The 22375-nt window shown below is 39.4% G+C and overlaps 1 protein-coding gene across 7 annotated transcripts in view; it reads left to right on the forward strand.

Annotated features, from left to right (window-relative positions):
- Positions 1-22375, forward strand: part of NYAP2 (neuronal tyrosine-phosphorylated phosphoinositide-3-kinase adaptor 2) — a 254115-nt gene that overhangs the window by 84836 nt on the left and 146904 nt on the right. For 5 of the 7 annotated variants that reach the window (XM_019798985.2, XM_034655276.1, XM_019798990.2 and 2 more), the window contains exon 4: positions 19832-20133. In XM_019798985.2, the coding sequence (XP_019654544.2) occupies positions 19832-20133 (302 nt within the window). Of the gene's footprint in view, positions 1-963; positions 1246-6405; positions 6472-19831; positions 20134-22375 lie in introns of those variants that run through there. The other 2 variants (XM_034655277.1, XM_034655278.1) reach the window with 2 other exon arrangements.

Consider the following 22375-nt stretch of genomic DNA (forward strand, 5'->3'; position numbering starts at 1 on the left):
GGCTGGTGCAGGGTCATGAACTGGGAGCTGCAGAGGGACATCTGCTTATGGTCGAGTTTATCTAACATGTACAGGGTGGCCAACATAAAAATAATGGGAGATTATTATAATAAAGTTGTGGATTTTCAAACTTTCTCAAAACAACAGGTAGGGTTGTTTTCCTGAGAGCAGATTTACTCCAGTCAAAGTACTGGAACGCTCACATGGCTTTAGTGCAGGACTCTTCCAATGGATCTCTCCCTCTCTTGTTCTCACACCCCAACTCCTATTATTAACTCAGAACTTAGTTCATACCGTGTCACTCTTCTGTTCACAATGGTGAAAAGTTTAAATAATTGCTTTTGTCGGGAAAAAAGGAAACGCCTTCATTTGTGGCAGTTGCTGATTTCCCCCATGTAAACATTTCCATTGCGGCTGACCTCAAGCTACCCACGTAAAGTCACATTGGAGTTGGAAAGATATGCGTACAAGAGGCTTTGCCAAGCCAGTATGATCAGTTCCAGCACGTAACTAGAAAGCTCTTCATGACTTCCCAAGCCACTCAAAGCAAGCCCATACCATGGTCATGAATCAAGCCCGTATTTCCAGTTGCCTCTCTAATCTTACTTCCAACTCTTCAGTTTCATTCCTTGTTATTGTTATTTAAAATGTAAAATGGAGATGTTTTTGCAGCAACACATCCCATGAAATGCATGACAGCATTCAGTACTCTTAAGAAGAAAAATGGTTTATAAATCCAAGTTGGTGAGAACACTGGCAGTTCCCCTAATGTGAGGGAATGTGACCCATAGGTCACCGACTTTCATCGAGCTGGACATATTACTCATTGACTGTGTCTCCCCACAAAACTGGATGTGAACCAAAGTTTCTGTCACCTGATTTACTGTGAATAGTCTCTGTATCTCTGCAGGGAAATGGGAAGTATTAGTTTGCTTGACTTTGAGGGTGACTTCAAAGGCAAGAATGAATCAGTTGCCATAATGCATTCGGTCACATCGAGTCCGGCCCATTGTGTGAACTAAGTCACCGATGCTTTACTCGGAGGTGGCCAGTTCTGCTGGATTCACCTTCTTCTCTCAACTAGCCATTCATTTCTGCTTCAGAGCTTGCTTGTGTCTTATGAAGGAAGATATCAGATATCAGGATATGAAATTCCATTCCTTCCAGAAAACTTGGTCCTACAGAGAGTAAAAGAGGTTTGGAAGAAATGATTTGCAAATAGGCATTCCACATGTATCTGTCAAGGTAGGATTTTGTTGTTTTGTTTTATTCTGAACCTGGTGGTATTGTCTGAGGGAATGTTATTTAGTATTTCTGTTAATCATGTTTTGGGGGGTTGAGTTAGAGTGGTAAGAAGAGGTGGAATAGTGTGATTTCTGTTTATAGAGTTTGTATACACGATGCAATCGCATTTTTACCTCCATCCTTGTTTGCCTGGATTTTACAAATATGTTAAATGTAACACAAGACAAAACTACTGAACTTGTTTACGCCTGTGTTTCTTATACTATTATTAGTAAAAACGAATAATACCAACCAAAAACAATGCAATAACTTTGTCTAAACTCATTAAATTTGGTCAAAGAAATTCAAAACACGATGTTCGCTTATCACGCAGAATTCAATTAAGAGTACTCATGTAACCCTTCCATTGTATAATGTTTACATGTGCTTATTTTGATAATTTTTAAGGAAATATTAATAGGTCAATTATTCTGTTAAAACAGTCTCCTGAATGTTCAGGATTGCATGAAGGGCTATTAAAAACAAACATAAAAGACAGCACTGATCCCCTGACCACTTCAGGAAATTTTACCTGGTTTGGGAACAAAAAATGAAAATTATGAAATGAATTAGAAAAGTGAAATCTATTTGTACTTCTGTGGGTTTAAGGAGAGAAGTTTCGAGAAATCAGCTCTCGGAGCGTGGTTTGAACCGTACTGGAGAATGAATTGGTGCTAGATTTTAAAAGACAGGATTGGAAGATATATGAAGAGTACCTTCTGCTAGAAGAATGAAATACTCACTCAATCCCATCTGAAGGAGATCTTCCCTATTTCGCTCTTTCACATCACTGTTCTCTTCGTGGTATCCATCTTGAACACTTGGCTCCAAGTTTGGGAAGATAAACATCATGTTCTCTGTTGAATGACTAGGACCCAGCACTCTGTCTTGACCAAATAGGTCTTCAATAATTATGAGTTTAATTAATTATTTGGATATGTATTAATGAATCAGGTATCTGTATTTTTGGTGGAGGTCATCAGCAGAAAATTGGTATTGGTAAGCATAGAAGTAGAAACTAAGATTGAGTATGTGTGGTTTTGCCACATTATAAAATATTTTTAAATCAAATGCTGTTGTGGGCATTTGAACAAGGAAGGGTCCCCTTAAATGGGTCTTAGGTAGGCTGACCTAGTAATGCAAAGGCAAAAAGGTGGGAGGAGAAGGTTACACACCAAACCTGGTTGTTGCTTGGGGTCGCCTGTGCATGTAATGATGACAGCCTCGCCTTCTATGACCATGAACTGACTGACCATGACTCCTCATTTAACATGCCTGGACTCATCACGTTAACACCGCAGTACAAGGACAAGGGTGTTGAGGGTTGATGCCAGGGAGTGATGATAACGATTTGTTGTAGAATTTAAGCTGTGTACATAAAGACAACACTTACAGCAATTGAGGAGGAGCACAGAGAAATTTGCAAGAGCAGTAGATAGGAGCTTCCATAAAAGTGACAAAGGGAATTTGAGCTTAACCAGTGATAGTGAGTCAGAAAGACAGATGCTGATGTTCAATGATGCAGATGTTTAAGCTGAGGTTATGGAGGGGGTGAAGGTATTGAGAATCAAAAGGTCCAGGTTGGACCATAGGAGTGGTAGCTGAGATAGGAAGAAACAAGATATCTTGGAGGAGAAGTTTTCAAGAAATCTAGTGGTCAGGGAACATGTGTATATTTAACACTGTATCTTATGTATTCCCAATTTAACCTAAAACTTATAATATTTCATCCACTGTGTTTTTTAAACTAGATGAGTTACAACGAAATCTCTTTTTGTGATTTCAATCTAGATTCAAATCCTATATTTTCCAAGGCAAACTCTTTAAGAGAAAATTGAAACAGGTGCCCACAAATGACAGTTATAAATGGGGGGTGGTGAGGTATGGTAGGGAACTTTACCAAGGAATCGTTAAGTTAATTATACTCCTTAAATTGTACCATTCTTCAGTAAATAAGAAAATCCCTTTTCAATAAGGCAGCCATGAAGTCACATTTCCCTGGTCCTCGTGGACGTGCATAAGAAGGGTTTATTTTAATAAGGTAGAGCTTGAATTTAAATGTGCTCTCCAATAAACTGTAAGCCCCGAGGGGTGTGTATCTTTCACTAGGGTAAGGCAACAGCTCATTGTGCTCTCACATGCGACAAATAACAGATGATAAATATTATAATGAGGCCAACTAAGATACTGCATCCATTATAATGAGGAAATTGTTTCTTTTTATTTTAAGACGCACTGTGGGCATTAAAACTGCTGCTCATATGTTGTGATAATAGCTTCTAATTTGTTATGAATAAAGATGTGTAGGAGAGGATGAGGCTTGATCAAAGGCAAAATTTTAACACCGGACCCTGAAGCCCCTAAGGGCTGCACCATAAAGCAAATAATCTGAGCGCTTGCATTGACACAGAGTATTAGATTCAATTATTTTGTCTGAAGGAAACCAATCAGGGAAAGTGAGTCGTTCCCGGAAATTCATTCTAAGAAAGTAGGGAGCCAAGCTTCTGGCCTCTGCATAGGCCGTCTGTAGCATCTATATTTCAATCTATCACGTTATTACATTTGGGTGCATTAAGCAGATGTACAACCTGTTGGGTGTAAACACAGCACATTGGCCACTCCATTTAGAGTGACTAATGCATCCATGAATGAGAATTTGGTTCTTAAGTAGTATCTCTAGTGATTCACATTTACATGTCACTTTGATTATATGAAAGAGGGATGGAAGTTCGGGTTTTAGAAATGTAGGCTTTTTTTTTTTTAATGGACTTTAAAAATACCACGGAGTACCATTCTGGGCTTTATCAGTTTGCAAAGTTGGTATGTTCTAAAGAAAAAAATGTGAAATGATTTTTGTTGTTAAACAGGAAAATATAACCTGACCTTGTTTTACATTCTCATTTGAATCCCACAAATACCCTGAGGGATCTTGGGTTAAGGTATCACTACCCCATTTGAAAGTCAAATGATGCTATTTATAAATGAATTCCCTAGTGGCCACAAGATGATGTAGGAGGAGAGCTAGAAACAGTAAGTTTCTAAGTAGAGTGGAAAAAGCATGTGTGTGCACTGTGTGTGGGTATCTGTGTACGTCTGTGTGTCTGTGTGTTATCTCTGTGTGTCTTTTTCTGCAGATGCATAGATTATAAATTTTTTTCCCACTTTGTAGATACTTCCTGGAAAAAAATGGGGGGTGTTTGACTATTCAGTTGTGGATCTTGAGCTCAATTCTCTTTAGAAGTTGGGAGTTTCTGGACAACATAATATCCTTATTCTCTCTGTTTCACTTTATCTCTTCACTTCCTTCTAAGCCAAACTTCTATTTAAAAAACATATTTTTGGTCTGCCAGACTTAATTTAGTGAAGCAAAATTTCTAGGGAGTTGTAACCTTTTAAAATACCTGGGAATAATGAGTTAAAATAGTTTACCACATATTTCTTTTAATTAACATCTTAATTAAATTTAAATCCTTAAACATTTACATACCACTTTTTATGTTCAAAGAAGCATAGCAGATGCCATAGGAGAAAAAGGAATGCACAAAGTTTGATCCCCATCCTCAAAAATTCCAGAATCTCATGTTTGTGTATAATGGCTATAATGTAAGGCAGAAAATGACAAATAATACAAAAGATATTCAAGCTTAGAAGTGAGAGTATATTGATGAAAGGTTCGGGGAAGAAGTGACATTCAATTTAGATCTTGATGGACTTGATTTTTTTTTTTTTTCAAATGGCAATATAGTTTGAAAAGTAAGGGCCCCCAGAAGAGAGAACTACGTGAGTGGGTAATATGACAAAACTGGAAAGAGGCCAGGTCAGATCATGCAAAGCCTGAATTGCCTTACAGAGGAACTGGACTCTATTTTGGGTACTCCTAAAAGCTTTAAAGAAGGGAAGTGAGGTAAACTGAGAGAGAATCCAGTTAAGAATATCACTTCGTAGTCAAAACTGAAAGCTAATATGAGCCTTGTAGATAGGTTGGAAAACAGGAAATCCAGGGAGAAGAGGAAGGATTTGTTGACCAGTTGAACATATGCATATAAGAAGATAGTGTTGAATTATTTGGAAGGCTTTGATCTCTATGACTGATAAACTGATACTATTGAAGACTAAGTTTCAATAAAATGAAAGGGAAATGATGCTGAGTTTAACATTGACCTTGAGTATCAAAGGAATATCCATTTGGAAATATCCAGCATTTTAGAGAGAGAGCAAAGATAGGTCTCAGAGTGCAGGAGACAGAGTAATATTAGATTTAGAAATCACAGGGGTCCTTGGGTGGTTCAGTTGGTTAAGCATCTGCCTTTGGCTCTGGTCATGATCCCAGGATCCTGGGATTGAGCCCTGCGTCAGGGTCCCTGCTCGGCAGGCAGCCTGCTTCTCCCTACCCACCCCTTATGCTCTCTCTCTTGATCTCTCTCTCTCAAATAAATAAATAAAATATATTTTTTTAAAGAAATCATGTAAGTAAGAGAGAGCATTCAAGTTTTTAAAAATGATATTTTTTATCAGAAAAAGGAGAAATGTGGAAACAGAACCTTGCCCTATACTGAAACATAAGGGGCAAGAAGTCAGTGAAGGTACTAAGCAGGAGCAAGGAGAAAGATGAAAAATAGGGAAGGATGATTTTAGAGAAGCCAAAGAAAATGGGACATTCCAAAAAGAAGCTGTGGTCAAGAATAGTGAAAACAGCTCTAAAGAGATCAAGAGGAAGGGCTCAGTCAGTTAAGCATCTGCTTTGGGCTCAGGTCATGATCTCGGGGTCCTGATTGAGCCCTGCATTGGGCTCCCTGACCAGCAGGGAGTCTGCTTGTTCTTCTCCCTCTGCCCTTACCCCTCCCCCCCAGTTGTGCTCCTTCTCTCTTTTTCAAATAAATAATAAATAAAATATTTTAAACAAGAAGATCAAGAAGAATCTGGACAGAGAAAAAGAAAGATCTCCTGGACTGTGGGATTAGAATTTTATGTTGAAAAATTCTAGTGAGAGAGATTGAGTCAAGAAACCAGAGAAAAGGTACAGCTAAAGATGTGGAGAACTTCAAAGATGGAGAGAAAGACAAAGGAGCTTCCTGTTGGAGGGCAAAACTTTCTCAGTGAAACAGAACTGGAGGTGCTCTGCTGAGGGCCTAGGTGGGAATTTACAAAACCCAGGATGTCTTGAAGCTTTGGAACAGTCACTATGAGGTGTGTACCATTTGTAAGTAGAGTATCATTTTCACTCTTAACAAGGGTAACTTTCAGTTGCATTCAGATGATTTTAAAATGTTATTTAGAGAGACATTGGATGATTTTTGGCCCGTTATGGAAGAGGCAAGAGCATTGTATTTTATTATTGATAGATCGTTTCCTCAATTATTCTGTAAATACATGTCTAGAATTTCTTGATCTTTTGAAAATGCATTTTCCCCTTTCACTCCATGACTGTATTTAAACTGCAAAATTTTTCTGGGAACTGCGCAGGATATTTTGCAAGTGGCATTTCACTGTGCTCAAACATTCTGCACCTAGAGGTGCTTTCTACAAAGTTTTTGAGATCTCCTTTTGCTCAAGAAATTTAGAGCATCATTCCATTAAAATTTAAGATGCCATGATCAAGTTGAAGAGCAAGTTCCAAATGTTCAGGAGGGGTGAATGCCTTACATTTGAAATAGGGCTGACATTAAAGCTTTTTTATTACAATCTTTTGCTTGGCAAATCTTATCTCTCCTCTAGAACATAAATGAATAGGTGGCTATGAACTTGGAAATTTTATAGATGCAGGGAAAACCCATTTTTCTGGCTGTGAAATTCATGACTGAAGTCACTTTGGACTCTATCAAACACTTTCTGCCAATGTGGTAGATAATATAGCCTCTGGAAAATAGGGTATATATCTTCCTAGTTGTGCACACATTATCAGAAGCTTTCAGTGATGATGCCAGTGTCATAGATGATGCTTTCAGTGATAATGCAGAGTCGTAGAGGGTGATCTGGGCTGCAAAAGTCACTAGGTACCCAGATACTGATATGTACCTTCTCAGAAGAAAAAATATATTGAAATGGCATCTGCTGCTTTTTTGAGTGGTCTGGGTCTTTCCTCAGTTGAGAACATTGCTTTACACACTATCACCACTAGGAAAATGTGCTCTCTTTCCAGGCTCCATTTCCAAAGTATCTTAAGAATGTAATTGCTTAAATAATTTTCTGTAAGTAAACTAACTTTTTGCATTTTTTTCTTACAGTATACAATTGTATTCAAGTATACAATTGTACTTCAAGGAAAGTTTGGTTTTTCTATTGGTCAATGACTATCTCTAAAATAACTTCCTTTGAATCAACTATCTTTGAGTCTTGGGTGATTTTGAGGGGAGGTGGGAGGAATGAAACCAACATTTTTTGAGACGTCCTGAGCCTCTCCGATGCACAAGGCTCTTTGCTAGTTCATTTATTTATAGAATGTGAATTTTGAAGAACTAATATAATTGAGACTGATTAAACAAAATGTAAAAAAAAAGAGAAATCTTAAAAAGAGAAATACATAAGCACCTATAAAACTCTTTAAAGTTTAAGATTATAAATACACATTATTTACTAAATCTTGCAATAGAGTCTTTTACTCATGTGCATTTTCCCTAATTGGACTTCCATAAAACTTTCATGCTTAAAATGTCCCCATTAGTTTTCACTTTTTAATGTAGTTCCAATTTCTTCAAAGTGGAGCCAGAATTTAAAGACACTTAGAAAGACAAACACAGTTCAGAGTCCTTTTAAATTTAACAGATTTACCCTAATCTCAGCATATCCAGCTAGACCATTTTTTTTAGTAAATCTCTTTTTATTGAACATCTTCAAAGCAATCAATAGAGTTTTTCAACAGAGTTCTCAGAGAAATTCTCACTAATTGCTCACACTCATATTTCTTTGGTTTACATAATATTTAATTATATAATTATGACAAAAAACACAGTTGACATAAGCAGGTTTGACAGCAAACATAACTGATTTTCATAAGCACACAATTACCATACAGGGTCCAGAGCATAAGCGTGTGGCCATGCCAGAGAATGAGCCTATTGGCTATGGATATTTAGAATGCTCTGTCTGTTAATCAAGATGTTTTACAAGGTTAAAGAAGAATTAGATCTAACCCAGGGATCTGTTAAATAAAAATTAGTTTAGAGGCTTTTACTGTGTTATCTCAGGCAACCAAATTATCTACAAACAATATGACAGGTAGCTATTAGCAGCCTCCGTTTTGTTTTCACAGTGAAAATAATTATTGAATAATCATAGCTGAGTCTCATAGTGTCCTTTCAGCTTTTTTTCTTTCCAATGATAGTTTGAGAATGCCTAACTCAAAAAAAGAAATTAAAGAAGAGAAAGCTTCTGAAAATGCTGAGCAATTTTTCGTGGGTCATATCTTTCCCTCCCTTCCATTATCCCTACCTACTTTCTGCTTGCTGCAAATAATTTAGGTTCTATCCTTCAAGGGGCTCACAGACCAGTAAAAGAGATCTCACAGTTGACAACTCTGGAGTGCCATAAAGGAGGTGCTGTGACATGGAGAAGCACAGAGCCCTGTGACAGCCCACAGGGGAGGCATTGAGTTCAACTCAAAAAAAAATGGCTGATTATGGGAGCCTCCCTCAAAGAAACCACATCTGAATTAGATCTTAAACCATGATTTGGCTAAAGGAAGAAGTTCAGGCAGACAGAACAGTGTGACTGCTGGCTGAGGTCATGATTTAACTTGTCTGTCTCCTCAAGACTCGTTGCCACACTTGGCATGTGGTTGGTCTTGAACTTTACCTTAGATTAACAATCTGGAACAAAGTGAAGGTGAGAACATGTTGTACTAGAATAATCTTAAAATCAAGGAGGGAAAATGTTGCAGATGAGACTTGGCATAAGATCTGAATCTTGAAAGACCTTGAGTGTTACATGAAAGCTCGCATTTTTAGTCTGAAGAAATGGAAAAGCTATCAAAGAGTTTTAACATAGGGAGTGACATGAGCAAATCTGCATTTACAAGGATAATCTGGCAGCACTGTGGAAAAAGATCAGCTAAGAAGAAATTGCATTAGTTTAGCAAGAAATGATGAGCATCTAAACCAAAGCAGGCCAGTGGAGATGGAGAGGAGGGGATTAAGCTGATCCCTGAATTCAAATTATTAACTCTTATAACAAGGACAGGAATTAATAGTGTTTGAGGATTCACAGATTTTTCCTTTCTTCTTCATCATAAATTAAGAAAATGTCAATTCAAGGAAAGGGCGAAAGAGTGAAGAATATCGTTGAAACATACATCATCCATCTTGGTGCTTAAGAAACCTAGGAGTTACTCTTAATTTTTTCCAACCACATGTTTCTCCAATCATTTATTTAATAAATATTTATTGGATGCCTTCTTTGGGTCAGGCATCATTCTAGCCTTTGGAAGTACAAAACAAACAGCTTTGATCAAGTTCTGCCCAAACACCTCTATAATTTTTCAGTTTCTCTAGATGCCCACTGTCAGCACATAAATTCTCTTCTCCCTTCTTCTCTCCCTTTCTGATTAAGTTTTACTCATGCTCTGGATCAGCTGCAAAGCCACTTCCTCCCATGGGACTTCCCAGCCCCTCAGTCGTGGTTAGGGCCTCACGACCTGTTCTTCCATTGCACTTGCTCTGCACTTCCTCTAAAAGCACATCTGACCACATGCTGAGCTCATGCTGCTTCAGTAGCTTGTGCTTCCCTGAGGACACTGACCACTCTGCTTTGGTCACTGCCAAAGGGTAGGTACTCAAACACTTTTTGAATAAATAGCGAGTAGATGAATTAAATGCCTTAACACAGAGTTGTTTCCTCCTCTGTAAAAATTATGCCAAAGCAATGATTATACTTTAAACTGGCATTAAGTTAGCCCCTTCTGCTCAGGAGGTTCAAGGCCATTAAATGTGAACATTCTGTATTTCTAGCTTCCACTTCAAGGTTGAGAAAATGAGCCACATATGGTTAGCTAAACTCATTTGTAAAAACTTGGCATGTTCTCAAACCACATTCAAAGCTTATGTCAGTTTTGAAGACACAAATAAAATATATTCTCTAGAACCTCCCCGTCTTTGGTTGAATTTTTGGAAAAGATCTCCCACGATGTGAAGTTCTGTAAACTATGTTCTAAGTTGAATCTGAATATCATGATTTGATTTGAATTTTCCATAGACCCTCTCTTCTTCAAGCCATGACACTTTAAGGAGCAAAGAAGTCTTATTTATGTACAGACATAAGAAATATTTTAATTTTAAATTCCAAAGTGCCGTAGATAATAACATATGTTAATCTTAAAAGCAGTTGTCATGTCTTAAGTAAAAAGAAGTCTCTGAAAGATGTTCCATAGAATGTTCTATGCCTACTCTTTAATAAGCATTATAACTTTGATAAAGGTTAAAAAAATCTCTCTACTCTATGCTCTAACTTTCTTTATTTTTATTTTTAAATTATTATTTGTTTATTATTATGTCCTATACCTCATCGTTATTACTGTCAAATTAATAGGCAGCAATATCAACCTCTAATTCTTGGCAATAAGTACTTTGTGATAAAAGATGTCATATTTGTTCAAGCATATGTCCCTAGCCATGATCACCCTAAACCCTAACTTTCATAAAAATCTTAAATTATCAAGTTAACAATAAATAACCATAAATCCATTCAATAGATTTGCCAAACTCTGTATTATACCCAACCAATAATAATGGCAGAAAAAAATAATTGTTTTTGTTCCTTTTCCTTCATTTTTGAGCAAACTTCTTTTCTTTTTTCCCTAATCTGGATTTGGAGGTATATTGTCTTACATTTACTGTCAAAGCCCACTTAGAGAAATAAACAAATTGCATTGATATAGTTAGAGTATGTTTTCCTTTATGGTGCAGTGAGGTGGAAACTGATCATTAAGATGTCTATTTTATATCTGGGTACAGAAAAATAAAAATTGATACAGAGTTGCCTGGCAAATCAGGAAGGTAGGGAAGGCAAATTAATATTTGTCCAGCTTCTGCTTGTACTGGCCACATTGCTAGGTGACTGTGAAATTTTTATCTTATTTTAATTTCTTATAACAACCCTGTACAGTACTTCTACCATTACAAAGATAAAGGTAATTAAGGCTCAGAAAGTATGTGCTTCCTACCTCAAATGAGAAAGCTAGTCACTGGTTGATTATGTATCTCATATTCTTTCTGAAGTAACAAATTCGAGGCAGAGTTGAAATAGTGTAGCAAGGAGAAAAAACATATTTGATGCTTAAGAATATCAACTTTAGGGGGCGCCTGGGTGGCACAGCGGTTAAGCGTCTGCCTTCGGCTCAGGGCGTGATCCCGGCGTTATGGAATCGAGCCCCACATCGGGCTCCTCCGCGATGAGCCTGCTTCTTCCTCTCCCACTCCCCCTGCTTGTGTTCCCTCTCTCGCTGGCTCTCTCTATCTCTGTCAAATAAATAAAAATAAAATCTTAAAAAAAAAAAGAATATCAACTTTAAGTATAACATCTGGAGCTAATAGAAATTGCATGCCATCTCTTTGGGAGGTTTTTTTTTTTTCTGTTTTATTTTGTTTTGTTTTGCTTTTCTATAATAGTTCACCACAGCAGTTAACAAGCAAGTGTGTAAAGATTCCATTTTTAACACTTGACCTTGAAATCCAAGAAGCATCAATAAATACCCAGACACAAGAAATTAATGATTGAAAAAAAATCTAAGAGAGTTAAGATGTTAGGGGCACAAAGTTAGAAAATAGGTATCACTGAGGATAAGAGGTGCTGAGAATAAATGTTTGAGCCTAAGACAAGAAATCCATAGATTATGGCTTTGAATGAGCAAGTGAGACTCAGAGAAGACACTAAGGGTGATGGTGAGTGAACAATTTGAAAGAAAATATGAACACAGTTTAATTTTACTAGAGCCAAGTTTCCACATCAAAGTATACTGCATGATGCCATATATATATATATATATATATATATATATATATATATATATATGGCAAACATGTAAGTTAGTTAATTGCTCCCACCTCCAGTGTTAAATAGGAAGAATATTTTTAAGCAAGAAAGAAATATGATACATTCACCTCTTGCTCTGCAACGACGTCACTGCATTTTCTGACCTAAGTTAGCCAATAGCATTTACGTAGTAACTGCTTCATTCTATTGGTTCACTTTGGACTTTTTCCAAAGCAAGTATCAGAAGACCCAACTATTATTGACTTCAACACAGTAGAATTTAGAGGTTCATATAACTGAAGGGTCCTAAGATCGCCCTAGCTGCAGGCCTAATGAGATCCAGGTCTTTTACAATGCTGCAGACCTGGTGCAAACTATCTCCCTTCATGGTGCTAAGAGGGATGGGGCAGGTCTGGGATCACACAAAGTGTTCAGAGTTTCCTCTGGTTAGATAGACTTGAGGCATTTGTCAGTCTCTACAATAGTCTTGGTGGCCACAGGGAACTAGTGGTTGATTGGCTGAGTGAAGAGGACTGGTCTCCACGCAAGAATTTCCAGGAGTAGGGAGAATGGATCTCTGGGAAGCACAGATGACAAAACTCCACCAAGTTCCCTAACTAAGCCTTCTCTCTGGCTATCTTTACATTGGACTTATTTCCTTTATTCATTTTTTCCTTCACAAAACCAATGTGTTTGAGCATTTACAGTGTGCTGGTGACTGTAGCAGGGAGCAAGGAGGCAGGATACCTGCCCTCACGAAGCTCGAGGTGAGTGACTCTGAACAGCCCCTTGTACTCCTAAAGGTGTAATGGGGCCGGGATGAGTTTCACCTACCTTCTACCTCTCATGCCTCGCTAAATCTGACATTTGGCTGAGGTGTATTACCTGTCAAAATAGAAAAATGTGTAGCACACTAACCTCTTGGCTTATTTTATGTCCAACTTTTCTTGTATGTAGATTGTGTAGCTTGGAAATGATACTAGAAGAGCCCAATGTTGAAGAAGAAAAGGATGGAGCTCTGGACCAAGAGTCCCTCTGGTGGGGTGGGCAGCACGGGGTCTTCAGCATCTGGTCTTGTATATCGGAAGAGAAGGCAAGAGGGCGGCAGGATCAAATACAAACTTTTTAAGTCATAATTTTAATGAGTGAAGTCCAAATATTAATTTCCTTGTACTAATTCATCATAAAATGCCTGACATGAAAGATTTGAATAATGAGCAAATGATGGTAGTCAACTTGCCCACTGGCAAATTTTATTTCCTTTACAGCCATAGCCTCCATTCCTCTTTTAGATTTCCCCCCATTTACTTCATGGTTGAATGTTTCCTTTCCTGATACCAGTTAAATATATCTTCTTGAAGAATCAACATAAAAAATTCCAGGTGGTTCAGAAGTTTGTGAAGGTAGAAATATACTAGATTGTGCATCAGTGTTAGGGATGAAGCTTTGAGATCAGCTTCACAGAATTGTTCCGTAAAAAAAAAAAATCCAAACAACAAACTCCTAGGTGACCCTTCAGTTTGTATTCCAAATTCCTAGACTCATATATATGGATATCTATCTATCTATCTATCTATCTATCTATCTATCTATCTATCTTTTTATCTATCCATCCATCGATACTGATACCAATATCTATCTGTCTATCTATCTATCTCTCTGGAATCCTTGTGGAATGGGATTCTGTTTTTTTCCAGTGGTTCTCAAGGAAGGCTCTGCTGTGGAATATTGGCATGTTGGCTTCAAAATCACACGCAGAAGCAATGCCTCTGTCACTTTGAGAGTTGACATCTCACCTTGCTAGCTTGCCCTTCTCAGGGGTTGTGTTTTTTGTCTCTGAAAGGTGACAGTTCCCAGAAGGAGACATAAAACATTAATGCTGATGGATTTTCAAGAAGACAGCAAGACAAGTAACAATCTCTGCGGAATAGCATTGTCAAAGCAGTTTTTAAGTTCTTGCTTTGTGCCTTTGTCTGTTCTGATCAACAGGTGCTTTGAAAAACTGAAGCAAATATTGAAAGAAGTTAAGAGAGCATGAGGACTGTGTTTGTCTAGATTATCTTGATACCTTGAGTTGAATGCAGGATTTTGTTTTGACTTTGTGGGCACTTTCTTGAGGTAATGTGGTATCTTATACTACCCTTTAAAAACACAGTCTTACCAGGCAAGTGATGGTCTCATAAACAAAATTCAGGAGACAGGATTTAAAAGTAGGAATTTAAAGCTAAAATCATGGAGCGCATGTTTTATGTCAGACTGTGCTAAGAGCTTCATATGCAGTATCTCGGGTAAACTTGATAGCAATCAATGAGGTCAGTGCTATTTAACAGATAGGGAAATGGTCTCAGGGATCAATGGCTACTGTTGTTTGGTTGCTGAATGATGGAAATGGGGAGGGAGCTCATAATTCAATGACTCCAGAGCACAGATGTCTAGGCCTGTGCTTTAGCTGATAATTTGTTTGGGGGAAAAGTTTACAAATATTTTATCAATTACTCCTGGGAAATAACCTCCTTTGATTTAAGCAATACTTTTTGTTGTTTGTTTTATATTGGAAAAACTAATCTACAACCAGATCTTGCAACACTGTCTTCATTGTGTGAGAAAAAGCATACTTGTTTAAATTCAGGATTATGAAACTTATTTTTATTTTTATAACATGAGATGTGTCAGGCTTCATCTATCTTGAGTGTTAGAGTCTTATTGCAAAAAGATTCTGCCTTCTTCAGCCCACGTAACTTTCACTTCCAGCCAAGTATTCCTGCAGTGGAGTTGGTCCTACCTCCCAACCACCATTTAAATGCTCAGTCTGAAACAAGAGGGTGCCCTATTTTCCCAGGCATTTATTATTTCTGGGGTCACACAGTTGCTTTTAGGCTTTCTCTTCCAGCTTCTGTGGTTTATGAGTTTCATTGTTTGTATGGTTATTCCCACATGAGTCAGTTCATGCCCTCTAGAAAGCAGACACCAAGCTAGATGGGGTTAGAAGTGTGAGAGATTTAAGGGTGCCTGAGTGGGTAAGGTGGTTTAAGTGTCCAACTCTTGATTTTGGGTCAGGTCATGATCTCAGGGTCCTGAGATCCAGCCCCATGTTGGGCTCCACTCTGGGTATGGAGCCTGCTTAAGATTCTCTCTCTCCCTCACCCTCTACTCTTCCCCGTCCTCGTGTGTGTGCACACATGCTCTCTCTCTCTCCAAAAAACAAACAAACAAACAAACAAAAAACTAGGAGAGATTTATTGAGAAGGATGCTTGGGACGATGGGGAGGGACCAGGAATAGGCAGGACAGACCTCATGTCACAATGTAGCATGACATCTAAAGGAGAAGTTGTGGGATAGGAAGAGCTTCCTACCATGGTGAAGCTGTGGGAAATTCTCTGCCAGCCAATAGGGGCACTCAGACAGCAAGACTGCCCAGAAAGGACACCCACACTGGGCAGAAATAACCAAGTCCCATACCACATCATGCTCAGCTACTGGTGAGGAATTTTCTAGAAACAGAGTGACGTTGACTAAAATGTTTCCACAGATTTGAAGACTTTGTAGTTGGTGGATATCAGCTGCTATCCTTAGAGAAGTTTCTTTTGAGGACGATCTGAGCCACAGGGCTTCATGGCTGTTACAATTCACCCCTTTTCCTTAACAGACGCTCTTCTCCTGCAGGTTTGGGGGACAGCTGTTTCATGGCTCCCTCAGGACTCTTCCTGAGGGGAACCTTATCAGGGAAAAGTTAGGGTAATAAACTACAGCCCTCATCACTGCAGTTCATATGAGGGCTGCAACTGATACTCATTCTCTCCTCCCCGCCCCCCGCCTCCCGTTTGTTCTAAATTCACTTCATTTCACCATCAGCTAACACCTCCGCTGGTCTCAGTGGTTTACCTGGTGGTGAGACTAATCCCTTCCATGAAAGGTTGGAACCTCTGGCAACCAAACCCTTCTTGGGCCATGGTTGCTTCATGGGACTGCATTTCAAAATCACAATTGGGCAAGGGAGTATCAAAAGGGGTTCCACACATTTTTCTTTCTACCCCATCATGTGGCAGCAGCCCTACCTCCTCTCACTGATCACAATGGAGATTTGTCTTCTGGCCTTCTGGCCACTACAAAGGGAGTTCAAATTATCCAAGAGGCAGCTATGGCTTGTTGATCAATGGAACCTTCCTATGTCTTCTAGAAACAGTGTGCCCTGCTTGGGGGAATAGGATCTCTAACCTGTAGAGCCCAGAATTACAGGGACAGAAAATACAAATTCCCCCATAATGACCACTGGATTATTGGTAGTTGGCGAACTTCATTCCTCATGGCAAGTTCTTTCTTAAAGGGAGATACCTGTTGCATACACCACAGATGCTGTACCAGTATTTGTAGAGGAATTTGTGTCCTCACATACTGTCTTGTAACTTGCAATGCTTTCCTGTTGGAGGAGAATTTATCCTTACCCCGCTGACACCAAGTTTGGCCATAAGACTGGTTTTAGCCAATGGAATGTGAATGAAAAATTATCTGTGATGTCTGAGCAGAAGCTTTAAGAGACCCTATGTGGTTCAGTGAGTCCTTTTTTTCTGCCATAAAGACATATCCCAGGAGAGGCTAGGTCCTAGAATGAAGAAGGTCTGTAGATAAGAGTCATGGTTGACCCAATTAATGCATGCAAGAAATAAACCTTTGTTGTTGTAAAGCACTAAGAATCAGGGATTGTTTGTTACTGCAGGATAACTTAACAAGATCTGACTAATAAAGTATACCTTTTCTTATGTGCGGTATTTTATTGGTTGCTAGCAAGTCCCCTTTGTCCCGCTTTCTGATATTTGTGTTTCCCCGGCTGTTTCTAAATAACAGATGTCTTCTCATTAATGGCTCTAACTATTGTCCTTAATGTTACTGGGAGGTCTCTGGATTGGCTATGTCAGAAACACCTGGATACAGTTTTTAAAAACACAACTCATTGGCTGCACCCACAGAGGTTCTGACTCAACAGATGTGATTTGGTGGTTGTCTTTAGTGTGGGTCCCAGAATCCGCATATTTTTAAAATTCAGGAACCAGTTATATGCTATGTTCCACGATCTTCAATTTGCTTTAGACTAATCATCTTCATGGGTCTCTTGAACATGGATGTACAATAACTCCTTTATTGCTTACCCTGATCCTTGCCTTGGACAATGGTCTTTGTATCCAATTTATTTTAGTCCCATTCCTTTATCCTCAATTCACAGCCTGGTCAAATTACACTAGCAACTCAGACCTACTATTGTTTGAAGTATACATTAAATTTCTCCTTGGAAGAAATGTGTGTGTATCTGTGTGTGTGTGTAGGGACATATATGAACAAAAGCATTCAGAGTTAGATGAAATTGTTTTATGCTGAAAAAAATGTGATTTTGAAATGAAGCAGCAGAGCTAATTATCTGTCTGGAAAAAGGCACAGGCTCTATTTAGGTCAAAAGTAACACAGAAATTGCTGATACAATTATTCCTAGTAACTGTCTCATCAATGCCCATGTGCACTAACACATGCATAAATCCCCTCACGTGGCTATGTTACTTGGAATGAGATGGCTGTCTAAATAAATCCTTAAAGCACTCTTTGTTCAGAGATATGACAACAGAAACAAGGAAAAGATGAGGATGCAAAATGATTGAAGGCAAAGTTAAATGAAATCAAATATCTATGAGAAAGATGAAGGGTGCAATCATCACAAATCAAAGAGAAAACTTCCCATTCCACCATCCCCACCCCCCTCCTCCACCACTCATTCTATCTGAAATTCTTAATGATTTTTCCTAAACTACTCCATTTGAGTAAGCTTCATTTATTTTTTGATGGATATTCTTGAAGAAAGCATAGAAAATAAAATATGTGGAAACACTGCCCAGGCTTAGGATGCTTACAGCAATGATGTGGAAAGCTCCATCCAGCCAACGCTTTGATTTCATTCATGCTTCTGGACATCCGTTGCTTAAGTTAGTGTACCCAGCTTCCAGTCATCTTTATTTCATTTTGCAAAGATGGTATATCCAGTGTCTCAATATCCACTCAAAATATTCAGGAAAAAAGAAATAAATATAAAAACTTGACTAAATATATATAACTTGACTGAGTGGCAAGTTATCGTCCAAATTTAATGCCAGAATCCGTCTCAGGTTCTTGTTGAATCCTTTCTGGCTGTATCCACCCTGCTCATATAATTGTGCTAAGTCCTCGACTGAAGAGGGAAAGAAAAGAAATCCCCTCATTTTCCATTACTGTTCCTCCTGGAACACAAAATTTGTGACAAACATCATTATGCTGTGAAAGATACAATACAGAGAATTACAAAACCTTAGCTTGAATTTCATTATGTTACAAGGGCAGAGCCAGCCAAAATAAAAGCTAAAAAACAAGTTTGAATAAACATGTCTGGAAAGGTAGACTCAACAGGCTTCCAAAATTCATACACTCAAAGCTACTTTTTCATCATTCATATCTGTCTAAGAAAATCAGTGGACTATTGCCAACAATGTTTCTTTTTGTTTCCTCTATTGATGAATGAACATAAATGGGGAAAACTCTAGAAAAAAAATCTCTCTTTGAAAATTCTCATTGACATTCATGTCCTTTTTCTTCACAAAAAAGCCACCATTACTTAATAACATAGAGAAGGGCCCAAGAATTATTTCCTTTATGATTTGCCGAGCATCAAACTGAGAGAGATTTCTTATATTCTAAAACTTTTGTCCAAACTTTCCTACCTAAAACTTAAGAACCTCATATTTAAAAACTTTGCAAACTCTATTTATAAGGTATTTAGAACTATCCCAGGATCACATGCTATTTTAACTACACTTCTTTATATATTATTATGCTACTTAATTCTGTGAGGTTAGCTTATTAATAGAACTACGTTTCTAGTATAACTGAAGGTTTTTGGAGAACTAACAGAGGTTGGCAATTGCTTCCTTCCTTCCTCCCGCACTTCCTTCCTCCCCCCCCCCCTTTTGGTAATGGCACCCCTTTCACTGTTTTTGTTTTTGTTTGTTTGTTTTTGTTTTGTTTTCCCACTATATTAACCAGGTGACATTAGGGTTAATTTTATGAAGTGGAGAAGAGTCTCAGGTGCTGCCCATGTGACCTCAGTTTTGTGTCAAAAGACAATGTTGTCCTGGACCTCTTGTTTGCTTTTTTAAGCCCCGGACAAGATTTCCCTTAAAGAAAAGCAATTGAAGATGAAATATGCTATTGCAGTATTTTCTTTTCCTCTTGTTTGCTTTTTTAAGCCCCCGACAAGATTTCCCTTAAAGAAAAGCAATTGAAGATGAAATATGCTATTGCAGTATTTTCTTTTCCTTCAGAACACTATTTTGAGAGTATCTGGATGCCAGGATACTAGGATGGCTGGAAATAAGTGTTAGGATTTCTCATTATAACCAGGTTATATCTGCTTTACCGTCATACTTAATGCAAAAGCACAGAGGGTTCTCGTGCCAATGCAAATGTTCCTTCACCAGCCTTGAGTTAAAATGTGAACTCTTCCCTAGGACAAAGACGCTCGCGTCCCTGTGACCTTCACCTTCACGGACTTGGCTCTGCTTTGTTTTACAGCATAGGTGGCGAAGTGGGGCGGGGCCACGAAGGAAGTTACGCGGGCAAGCATTTCCGCATGGGATTCATGACGATGCCTGCTCCTCAGGACAGACTTCCCCATCCCTGCTCCAGCGGCTTTTCCGTGAGGTCCCAGTCCCTGCACTCGGTCGGGGGCACAGACGACGACAGCAGCTGTGGCTCCCGCCGGCAGCCGCCGCCCAAGCCCAAGCGGGACCCCAGCACCAAGCTGAGCACATCGTCCGAGACGGTCAACAGCACGGCGCCGGGCAAGAGCGGGAAGGCCCCTGAGCGGCCCGAAGGTAACATGCGTGCCCGCTCCCCGGGGTCGGGCCTCAGCCCTGTTGGGTCAGCATGCGCCTGCCCTCCCCGCCTGGGTCTCCCAGCCTCCCAGCCCTGCCTCGGTCCCTGAAGTCCGAAGCAGGAGCAGTGGAGACGAGGAGGCCTTTTATTAAGATGTCGACAAAGGACACCCAGAAACAAGGGAAGGCAGCGTGGGTGTTTTCTTACCCCCTTACAGCTTCAAATTATTAGGAAGTTGTTTGGCCTAAAACAACATCTAAAACTGATATCGTCTTGCTTTGGTTAGTTATCCCTCATATGAATCTAGCATGATGTGAGTCTTAGGGGAACACCGTAAAGCAGAAACATATACAGAAGGCAAATTGTCGTCGTTCTGAGAAACAACGATTTTGCACATTGTGGTGGAGTTCCTTCTGATGAGTATGAACACACGCGCTGTGCATATATTCCAACGTCTCCTTCAATCCCTGTCTCTAAATTCTGGGGTTTTTCCTCAGCTGTGAAATGCACAGATCTCTCTCTGCCTCCTTGCTGGTCTAGGTCAGGGTAACCGCAGATCTCACCAGCTCTTTAGTCTTCTGTGAATAAGGAAGTTTCCATTTTCCTGAGTTTCTCCTGAGAGTCCCTTGGCAGGAGAGCAGTCTCAAGTGTGCTTTGATACAAGCCCATTCGGGTTTTGTGGATTAGTCGTGGAAAGCGCTTCAAGGTTGCCTGTGCCGCTGGTGGCCAGCTTGAGGAACCGGGGCTTCCAGGTCCCTTAGTTTTTCTCTCACACTGCCTGCCCCTGACATTCTCCACAGCAGGCTTCCCCGAGCCCCCAGTGTACCAAGTGTCACGGTGGTTTGCAGCTGGGAGTGGAAGCCAAGGTGGTCCTTTCCTCAGCTGGGAAGGCTCCCCAGCCCTTCCCGAAAGTTCCTTCATCTTCTGGTCTAATCTTTCCACAGAAGCTCAAGCCTAGTCCGTGAGATGGGGTGCCCATGAGGCTTGTCACATCTCTTCCAGCAACCTCATTTTTCCTTTCTCCCATATTGATGCCTCGGTGCCTATTTATACAAAACCCCAAAGCTTCAGTGCACACTGAAGAATACAGATACATTCCTGGAGGTGGAGCTAATCCATGCATTCTACATGGAAAATCGGTGAGGCTTGGTTTTTCCTACTATACATACATACATACAAAAACATGACTATGTGCATATGTATGTGAGTACATATGTGAAAAACATGTATGTGTATGCATATTTACAAAATCGGAATCATAATGCATACGGTTTTCTGTTTTATTTTTCACTTATTCTCTTGTGACTATTTTCCATGGCATTCAATTTAAGAAACACCATTTTTAAGAAGAGAAGTATACATCATAGCACTTTATATAATCATTTTCTCCTTGATGAATTCTTAGATTGGTCCAGTTTTGCTATAATGAATGAAAATGACATGAATATGCGTGCAAAGGCTCCTTTCTGTCCTGATTCAAGGTTATCAGCATGTCCTTCAACTTGTAACACATCGATGCTTGTAGAAACAAATTAGGTGTTTCCTTTACTTGTTAATACACTAAAGGGCCCTAGAGATCTGCTTTTGTAAATTTTAAATATTGTTTAAATATTTCCCCTGATGTTGTTACACGGTGTCTTTCATTTCTCTTTATTTTCTCTGATCTTATGTCCAGAAGTCCCCCCTCTCCTACCTTTCTTGCCAAAAAACTGCATAGTTAATGATATTAGATTGTTCACAAAAGAAGTTTACTGGTTTAGAATGCTGGTCTCTGAATGATGCGGGCCTGAATCTAATCTAGAAATATTGAAGAATCAAGGAGAAATAAAAGGACCTCCCAGGGGCGCCTGGGTGGCACAGCGGTTAAGCGTCTGCCTTCGGCTCAGGGCATGATCCAGGCGTTCTGGGATCGAGCCTCACATCAGGCTCCTCCGCTAGGAGCCTGCTTCTTCCTCTCCCACTCCCCCTGCTTGTGTTCCCTCTCTCGTTGGCTGTCTCTCTCTCTGTCGAATAAATAAATAAATAAAATCTTAAAAAAAAAAAAAAAAGGACCTCCCAAAGGGGAGGGCAAAGATGAAACAGGAGGAAAGTAGCCAGGAAGGAGTGTGTTATCAAGCACTGCAGTGCTGCTGGAAACTACTGGAAGCAGGGTAAAATACCTCTAGAATAGTCTCTCTCAAGAAAGGGGGCCCTGGGGTCTTCAAAGGGAACAGATGCAGAAATACAGGATGTTGTCCCACA

This window comes from Ailuropoda melanoleuca, chromosome 2 (assembly GCF_002007445.2).
Source record: "Ailuropoda melanoleuca isolate Jingjing chromosome 2, ASM200744v2, whole genome shotgun sequence".
Classification (NCBI taxonomy): Eukaryota; Metazoa; Chordata; class Mammalia; order Carnivora; family Ursidae; genus Ailuropoda; species Ailuropoda melanoleuca.